General features: G+C 54.8%; 1 protein-coding gene across 1 annotated transcript in view; it reads right to left on the bottom strand.

Moving 5' to 3' along the window:
- Positions 1-27: 27 nt before the first annotated feature.
- SCAP (SREBF chaperone) overlaps positions 28-9,458 on the bottom strand; it is a 44,342-nt gene continuing 34,911 nt past the window's right edge. Inside the window, exons 13-22 of the mRNA XM_062603941.1 lie at positions 9,008-9,202; positions 7,899-8,100; positions 6,929-7,044; positions 6,251-6,821; positions 5,293-5,378; positions 4,502-4,584; positions 3,274-3,440; positions 2,628-2,708; positions 1,665-1,871; positions 28-1,464 (exon numbers count right to left, since the gene is read on the bottom strand). Coding sequence (XP_062459925.1) covers positions 1,219-1,464; positions 1,665-1,871; positions 2,628-2,708; positions 3,274-3,440; positions 4,502-4,584; positions 5,293-5,378; positions 6,251-6,821; positions 6,929-7,044; positions 7,899-8,100; positions 9,008-9,202 — 1,954 coding nt within the window. The 3' untranslated portion in view covers positions 28-1,218. The remainder of the gene's footprint in view (positions 1,465-1,664; positions 1,872-2,627; positions 2,709-3,273; positions 3,441-4,501; positions 4,585-5,292; positions 5,379-6,250; positions 6,822-6,928; positions 7,045-7,898; positions 8,101-9,007; positions 9,203-9,458) is intronic.

Here is a 9,458-nt window from a genome sequence, read left to right as displayed (position 1 = left end):
CGCGCGGAGGAGGGGGTGCAGCCACGCTCAGGTTAGTTCCATTTACTGGAGGTGTCCTTGTACACGTTACAAAACATGATCCGGTACAAAAAGCGTCCCCTGTACAGAACAAAGCGTACAGCCGGGCTAAGGCCACCCGCGGCGGAGGCGAAGGGCTCCCCGGGGACCCCCCCCCGGCCCTGCTCCCCCGGGGCCCGTGGCGCTGCCTCTACAATCACCAGGGTTCGGTTAACGGACGTCATCGGCATTGATTGACACAAGGGCTGAGAACGGAGGGGAAGGGTCCGGCCCTGGCTCTGCTGGTGGGGCAGCAGCCAGGCCCCTGTTGTGCAGCTGTGGGGGGAGCAGAACTCCTGGCCTGCAGTGATGGAGGAATGCAGGGGTCCCCCATGGCTCTGCCAGCCTGCCCCACTCCCCCAGGCCTGCACGCAGGATGGGGGCAAGGGCTGCCTGCCTGCTCCCAACCTGAGAAAAGCCTCCTCTGGCCCCGCAGCGGGAGGAGGAGGAAGGTGCTATTGCTGCAAACTGGGTGAAGGAGAAGCCAGGAAGGGCAGCCAGGAGGAGGGCCAAGTGCCCCAGGGGGCTGGGTGGAGCGAGGGCCGGCAATCTCCTGCAGTAATAAATAAATATATACAGCGTATAAATAAATAGGGCAGGGACAGGCTGGGGCCTCTAAGGCACGTGGAGGCCAAGCCAAGTGCCCAGGCGAGGTTGGACCCAGGACCCGCTGCTGCTGGGCTTGGTGCTGGGGCTCGCCACTAGCCCAGGATGTTCTCTGTATGGGGCTGGCTGGGAACACTGCCCTGCTCCTGCCCCACTGCATGAAGGGCTGGGAACAGCTGGACCCTGCTGCAATGAAGCTGGACCCAACATGGCACAGCTACCACAAAGCAACAGGTACTGAGGCTCCCCAGCACCTGCCACTGTTGCTCAGTCTCCCCAAACAGTAGAGCCACTCCACTGCTCCTCATACCCATTCTGAGCAGGGTGCCAGAGCATCCCCAAACTCCTCTGTGGCCCCAGGACTGTTGCGCATCTGCAGAGCCCACATGGAAGATGCCGGAGCGGGGCAAAGAGGCCCTGCAGGCCATTCGGTGGGAGACAGAGCAGTTTACAAGGTGAGATGGCAACAGAGGCAGGGGCAGCGTGATGGAGCTGGTGTCACTGTCCCCTCAGGTGCCCACCTCTCCCCTCCAGCCAGGCTCCGGCCCATCCTCCTCAGTCCAGTTTCTCCAGTACTGAGGGCACATAGACCAGGCTGAGCTCGCTCCCAAAGTTGCAGACGATGGCAGCGTTCTCCAGCACCAGGATCTGCCGTGCCGGCTGCGACTCATTGCTCTTCCCCAGGTAGACGGTCTGAAGCAGGTCACCATAGCCGATGTCCCAGAAGGAGACGCAGCCCTGGCCACCGGTCACCAGCAGGTTGTCGGAGATGACGCCCAGGCTGGCACCACAGCCCATCTCCTGCATGGAATGAGAGCGCATCAGTGCACTGAGCCCACTGCAGATATCCAACAGGGCAGGAATTCCCCCGCGAGGGCAGACAGCAGTCTGTGGCCAGCCTATGCCATCGCTGGGAAGAGGCTGTGGAGCCACCAGGGCTTCTGGTTCCATGGGGTCCATGCAAGTGCAGGAGCACCTTTAACCTTTCCCTGGCTACCAACCTGCTGGATTGAATAGAGCTTGATTCCTGAGCTGCGGTCCCAGATGCTGATGACATCATCCAAGCCACTGCTGATGACGCAGGACGTCGTGCAGGTGAGGGACGTGACGTCCCCTCGGTGGGCATACATGTGGCTGACCTTGCTCCCTGTCAACACGTCCCACAGGCAGATGGCACCATCCTGGCCACCGCTCGCCAGCACCATTGTCTGCAAGGAGACAGCAGAGCCAGGTCAGGAAGCTCAGAGGAGGGCAGTGACCTCTGCAGCACAGCCCAGGGCTTCAGTGTGCCACAGACACAAGAAGGGGCTGAGCACACAGGCCAGTTCTGTATAGAAGCACTTGCTGAGCACCAGCATGGGTACAGCAGAAACAGGGCTTTCCTGCTCCAAACAGGGCAGGGAAGCAAAACCATGTCCAGGCAACAGGTGAGCTGTGTGGGAATCAATCCCATAACGGTTTGGGTTGGAGAGCCATTTAAGTTCATCCAGTTCCAACCACCCTGCCATGGGCAGGGACACCTTCCACTAGACCAGGTTGCTCCAAGCCCCGTCCAACCTGGCCTTGAACACTGCCAGGGATGGGGTAGCCACAGCTTCTCTGGGCAACCTGTGCAGGGCCTCACCAACCTCACAGGGAAGAACTTCTTCCTCAGATCCCATCTCAGTCTCCCCTCTGTCAGGTTAAATCCATTCCCACTTGTCCAGTCCCTTCCTGCCCTTGTCAAAAGGCCCTCTCCAGCTTGTGGCCCTTTAGGCACTGGAATCTACTCCAAGGTCTCCCTGGAGCCTTCTGTTCTCCAGGCTTGTAAGTCACAAGGTGAGTACGCAGTCGCGGTGCTCAGCAGCACCTCTGCATCCTTGGAGAAGCACACATCAGCTTCCCCAGATGCAAACCAGGAGAACGATTCCTCTGACTGAAGCAGTGGCTCAGCAGCCAGATGTAAAGGCTGTCCTGCACCTTACCTGGTCAATGTACACGGCTGTGATGGCTCCCGAGTGACCCTGCAGTGTGAATAAACAGCATGAGTCCTCCAGCCGAAACACCTGCAGGGTGGAGGAGGCAGAGGTAAGTGTCCATAGGGCAGCCACGTCCTAGAGCCACACTGCTAATGAAGCATCTGATCCCACTTTATCCTCCTTACTGCTGTCCCCCTCTCCCAGAACTGTAGCCTGTCAGCAATTCAGGACAGTGAGGAAGGGGCAGGGAGCAATGGGGCAATGCCTGTTGGGAAGTGACATGAGCGGCTGAAGGGGACAGCTGCTGCTGGAAGGGATTAGAAGACAGGGGGTACCCCAGAACCCAGACCTGGCTACTCCTGAAGTCACCCAGCCCCAAAGCAAGAGAATCTCTTGCTCTGCTTGGGCAGGCAGCTCACACAGGGCTCTGTCTTTCCACCCCCTCTGAGGGTATCCAGCAGACAGATACAACATGGGAGCTTCAGGAATGCACTAGACTGGCCTCCAACCACCCCACCCCAACTGCTCACCTACCTCTCGCACACACACATCAGCTCCGGCCCCTGCCCACACAGGAGAAGAGCTCATTTCCCACAGTGGCAATGGGATGGAAAAGCACACACACCCCTTCGGTTACAGGGCAAAGCCTTACCCTCAGAGTGTGGTCCTGGCTCCCAGTGACCAGCCGCCCTGCTGCAGCCTTCAGTGCCGTGATCGGCTTCTGGTGGGCACAGGACACGGTGTGGGTGAGCTGACACAGGATGATGTCGCTGCTGCTGAACACCGGTGAGGACGGGATGCTGCTCCTGCTTGGGGCTCCTGTGGTGAGACACGCAGGAAATCCTCACTGCAGCGGGTGCAGCCTTACGCTCCAGAAGTAAGAGCACCCAGGCTGGACACAGCTTTGAGCAACCTGGTCTAGTGGAAGGTGCCCATGCCCATGGCACAGACATGGAACTGGATGAGCTTTGAGGTCCCTTCCAACCCAAACTATTCCAGGATTCTATTCTATTCTATGATCTTATGACTGGAATTTAAACCTGGTTCTCCTCCAAGGAGCCGCACACTCAGCACTCTGGCTGGCACCAACAGAAGCTACAGCTGCCCAGTGCGCAGGAAAACCTGAAGTAGGGGTCTCCAACAGCATCCTCAGCAGCAGAACTCGGCTCTGAAGAGCAGCGGCCCCTACACTATCAGTCTCTGCAAGACTGAGGTCCCTGAAGCCCAAGAGCTCTGCAGTTCCCTGGTCATAGGCAGAACATAGCGCTGGGCACAAGGCTCTCCACATTCCATAGGGAAAAGTAATTTCCACAGGCAGTCCCTTCCTGCAGAGCCTGCTCTACTTCCACATCTACAGCTTGCAGGGCCCAGGACATCCCTCCAGGAATGCAGCCATTCTCCCAGGGTTTCTCTTCCCTCCAGGTGCCTCCAGAACCAAAGCAGTCACTACACTGCAAACTGGTTACACCAAGTTTTGTGTGTGGTGCTTTTGTGTGCGGGGGCTACATGGTGTAGAAGATGTGGGCGGTGAAGGTGATAGGGCAAATACACCTTGCTGAAGGAGAGGTGAGGAATGGGAGAGGAAAGAGGTATGGGTCAGAGCTGACCCTGGAACGGATGTCTCAGCCTCCAGAGCTGTGCACTGGAGAAAACCCACACTTGAGGCACCCTCCCTATATATGGAACTCCCAAAGTATCCCTGTGCTCTCCACAGCATCTGCCTCAGCATCCTGAGGCAGCACAGGGAGTTTTGGAGCAGGGTGCTATTATGAAAGCTGAAGTTGGTGTGAGGTGAGGAAGAGTCAGGTACTGGGAGGCAAGGGGAGAGGAAGAGGCTTGGAGAGCTTGCACGTGCACAGCATGCTCAGGCACTCTCTTACCTCGGAACTGCAGGTGGTTCAAGGATGTGTGTGTGTCTAGCGAAAAGAAATCTAAAGAGCCATTCAACCGGGCAGCAACGATCCTGAGGGAGAAACGCAGGCACGTGAGGAGAGACCCTTCCCCGCTCCAACAGTGAAAGGAGCCTGGACACCAGACACCAAGGCAGAGCACCAACCATGCAGACTTCCCCTGTGAGCATTCCCTTCCTGACTGCAAGGAAGAGGGCTTGGAAATGATATTAAGCTCAGACTGCAGAATGAACTGGCAGATGGCACTGTCTCTTGATTAACAGCACACGGAAACAAGTGACCCAAAGGTTCAACACCCAGCCCTGAATTATTCTGTATATTCAGCTATGACAAAGACTGAGTATCTGTATGGAGAAGCGGCTGCTGGAACAGAGCTGGACCCAGGAAAGTGTGCTCCACCAGGCCCAGCTTGAGAGGCTGATGCATGGAAACAAAGGGACTTCTTCCATGAGGGTGGAAGAGAAGCCAGAGCCAGAGAAGAGCTGTGGCTGCCCCATCCCTGGCAGTGTTCAAGGCCAGGTGGGACAGGGCTTAAAGCAACCTGGTCTAGTGGAAGGTGTCCCTGCCTATGGCAAGAGGTTGGAATTGGATGAGCTTTAAGGTCCCTTCCAACCCAAACCATTCTGCGATTCTGACTTCCCAGCTGAGCCTCTGCCAGCTGGAGCTGTTGGACCTCTTGTGCCAGGAGGCTCAGAGGCAGGGTCCTGCCTTACACCATGCGTTCTCCTCTTGCAGGAGAAGACTGAGCACACCACAATTACCTGTTGTTCAGGAAGACGAGCGCTGTGATGCCAGATTGACCTTCATCATTACTGCTGCGGAGTGTGCCCTCGATAGCATCCCAGACCTGGAAGGAGAAGGGGTTACTGCTGCGATCCCGGTCAGGAGAGCATCATACATCAAGGAGATGTGATCCACGTAACAGCCACACACATTCCCCCACAGCTCCCTTAACTGTCTGATTTTAATGAAGGAGCCTGCACCCAGCTCCCTCTTGGCACTAGTAATTACAACACGGGGCTCCCACAACAGGAGGGATGTATGATCACACCATCCTCTTCTTCCTTCTGGTGCTACTTCCACTAAATTGTAACTAATACTTCAAAACCCGCCCACCTTTCTTACCGGGGTCACCAAAGATGCTACTAAACACATGCCCTGTGGCAGCACAGGCTCCGGTTGCATGGCCCCTCATCCCCATCTCCACAATACCCCTCCCTGCTCCTGCTGAATCGCACATCTGCCCTGTTCTGAGCATGATGCAATCTTGTGACGTGGGCTGGAGACAAGATTCGGCAGCAAAATTCAGTCAGTCTTGAGGGAGCTGCTTGGGAGAAGGTATCTGAGCTCAAAAGGACAAAGAAACACAATAGAGTGGCCTGTGTCTTTGGTGGGAAGCATTAGAGCCAGGTTAAAAACCACTGACAGATTTACGTCAAAATACATTTGTTTAAAACATCCCAAAACTCACCATTTATTCTGAAGGAAAAATTCTAACCTGATTTCCAAAAATGAAATGAAGATCGAGCTAATTCTGGAAGTTTCTCATTGGAGGAGATCTGAATTTCTGATCAAATTTTGCTTCAAAACCTGTATCATTCCTACAGAATTCCTATTCATTTTACCTTATATCATGACTGACCAGCCACATCACCTACAGACATGGCAAGCTTTAGTGCTCTCTAGAGCACCACTGCTGCAGCAAGCCTTGCTCCTCACCTCCAGCTTCCCGTTACTCCGGCCGGCCACAATCAGATTCCCTTGCAGGTCCAGGCTCCAGACAGAGCTCTCCAAGTCTCCTCCCCAGGAAGGAAGCGGTGAGGCTTTGTCAAATCCCGTAAAAGATTCATCCCCCAGGCTCCTCCTGCGGGCACTGCAGCCTCCCTCCTCGCTCCCGCAGCCCAGGGAGCGGGCTCTGCTGCTCCCCGTGCAGAATCCAGCCTGTCCATGCGGGCCTGAGAGGCCTGTGAAGCTCATGGAATTGGAGGAGCCGTGCTCTTCATACGCTTTACCCACCAGGCTGCTGAAGTCATACCCGGCCTCCTTCTGGCGACTGCCCACCGAGCGGAGCCGCGTCTCAGACTCGGCCACCTTCACCTGCTCAGAGAAGTTGGTGTCAATGAGAGATGTGAGGTCTGGCTGGTCACAGAAGAGCGGCGGCTGCGGAGGGCTGAGCATCCTTTTGAGCTGGTGACTGTTCTCAAAAGAGTCGTCCAGACCGTTCTTGCCATCGGGACTGTGATCCCAGCTTTCCTGGTAGTCAAAGATGCCGCTGCTGTCTCGTCGCAACCTAAAACACAGTATTAAGCATCCAGCCCTCCTGCCTCTGCTGATGGAGAGGGCTGGTTTCTCACACAGGGCTTTGCATCGGCTGCTGAGCAGCATGACCCCACTCACCTTGGTTTGGGAATAACAGTGAGGCAGTCACCAGTCTGAGCATCCCACACACGGATCTGGCCCACCAGGCAGCAGCTGACGAGCAGCATCCCATCACTAGCCAGACATTCGATGTCCTGGGAAGGAAGAGCAAGCACAGGTGAGGCCATCGCACCACTGAGGCCTCCGGATCCTGACAACCACCTTCCATGTGGCTGAGGAATTACACAGATGATAAATTATGTCTAAACTCTGTGGCTGGCTGAGAAACCTAAGGATATGCCGAGAACATGAGTAGATCTTCGCCTTGCATCTAGATGTGCTCTAGACTGCTGCAAATCAAACAGATTCTGCCTGTCTCCCCTTTCCCTGACCAAGTACAGCCCAAAGAGAGAGCAGAATCAGGAAAGAGGTGCAGCTTCTCTGGAAAACACCATACAGCATTTCAAACTCTGACCAGATGTCTGAATTCTTTGTTTCATCTCTGAGTAGAAAGAAACATCTTTCCCTTCAAGAAAACAGAGTGAACTGAGCAAGCAGCACACTCCCCTGCAAGCCCATGGATGGATGCTTTTAGCAATGGAAACAATATTTAACAGCTCAAACCTACGCACTAACTTCTGGGAAGCAGGAAGAAAGGATCCAATGTGCATTAAATATCAGGAAACTAGAGCTAGCCCAGCAAAGAGGGCTGGATCAGCCCATCTGACGAGAGCCAAAAGAAAAGGTAGTAACAGCAATTGCAAAAGGCTGGGACCAAGCCCCAGGAAGAAATGGAGAAGTGCTGCAGGAAACTTCATGCTACAATATCCTGAAATACATATGTAGCACCTGGCTGGGTGCTGGCCTCCACTGCTGTGCTGCGCTAAGGCTGCAAAGTGGCTGTGTCCTTTGTGGGGTCTGTTGTTTAAATAATAACCCAAGAAAAGAGAAGATGCGTGGCACAAGTCAGTAAAATGCCTTTCTTGTGAGGACCCCTACATGGACCTACCATGAGGTGACCCCTGAGCACCAAGGGGACAATCTCTGTCTCGGGTGGGGAGTAGCCATAATCGTCACAGGGCAGGTCCCCCCTCTTCCTCCGGCTGTGCGAGATCCCGTTCTGCCCATAGTTCTTGGGGCAGAACACCTTGTACAGGCAGAAGAGCAGGAGCACCAGGATAATGCCCGAGGCCAGACCCAGAGCAGCCACCCTGGTGGGGAGACAAAGGGAAACAGAGACAAAGAGAAGGTGAGAGAAAAGATCTGATTACTATTCCACAGAGAGACTTTGAAAAATACCATGAAAGTATCACACGTGCTCCTGGTCCATAGTAATTTGCGGAAAATGAAGAGGTTTTTTAATGGCAAAACGACCATTTCCACAAGATTTCAGCTTTCTCAAGAAGTACACAGCAATAAGACTTTAAGAAGATGGGGATGAGGGTAACACACAGCCAGATCGCCAGTTTGGACAGCAAGCTGTGAGTCCGTCCTCTCAGTAGGAAAGGAAGGTCCTTGGGCTGGCGTGGAGTTCTACAAGGCCAAGTGCAAGGTCCTGCACATGGGTCAGGGCAATCCCAAGCACAAACACAGGCTGGGGGAGACTGGATTGAGAGCAGCCCTGAGGAGAAGGACTTGGGGGTGCTGGTCCATAAGAAGCTCCCCATGACCCGTCAGTGTGCACTTGCAGGCCAGAAACCAACCGTGTCCTGGGCTGCATCACCAGCAGCGTGACCAGCAGGCTGAGGGAGGGGATTCTCCCCCTCTGCTCTGCTCTGGTGTTCCCTTCCAGCCCTGCATCAAGCTCTGGGGTAACAACATAAGAGGGACTTTTGACAAGGGCAGGTAGGGACAGGACAAGGGGGAATGGCTTTAACCTGACAGAGGGGAAATTGAGATGTGAGGAAGAAGTTCTTCCCTGCGAGGGTGGTGAGGCCCTGGCACAGGCTGCCCAGAGAAGCCGTGCCTGCCCCATCCCTGGCAGTGTTCAAGGCCAGGTTGGACGGGGCTTGGAGCATCCTGGTCTAGCGGAAGGTGTTCCTGCCCATGGCAGGGGGGTGGAACTGGATGAGCTTTAAGGTCCCTTCGAACCTGGGGTTCTAGAATTCTATGACTTACTTGTAAAGAGTGACATCCTGGTGCCCTTGCAGCTTGGATGAGGCTTGATCAGGCTGAGCTTGAGCATCCAGCTTTCCGCTGCTTGAGGACAAGAATGGGTGGTAGCGGTTTGCCTCCTGGGGATGCCGCACCTCTAAGGCCTCTTGTGGGTTCAGATACAGCGTGACAGGGATTGCTGGAAGGATGCTGATGTACCTGAGGGAACAGAAAGATGAGAACAGCTTAGGAACAACAAACACAAAACCCCACAAATGTCCTAACAGGTAACATAGATCATCCCCTCGCCAGCAGCCAAGGTCTCAGCATGCACTTTCAGAGCAGTGGTTTTAGGTATTCTAAACTGAAGACCTCCTTTGACACCTTTTTCTCTGAAGATATTTCCTAGGTCTTAACCCTTAACTCCATGGGAGAGGTTAAGAGCCACCAGTACAATGAACTACTGATGAGATCA

Source organism: Pezoporus occidentalis, unplaced genomic scaffold (genome assembly GCF_034315485.1).
Source record: "Pezoporus occidentalis ecotype Australia unplaced genomic scaffold, CSIRO_AGI_Poc_V1 ctg82, whole genome shotgun sequence".
NCBI classification, from domain to species: Eukaryota; Metazoa; Chordata; class Aves; order Psittaciformes; family Psittacidae; genus Pezoporus; species Pezoporus occidentalis.
This window is presented reverse-complemented; position numbering and strand designations above follow the sequence as displayed.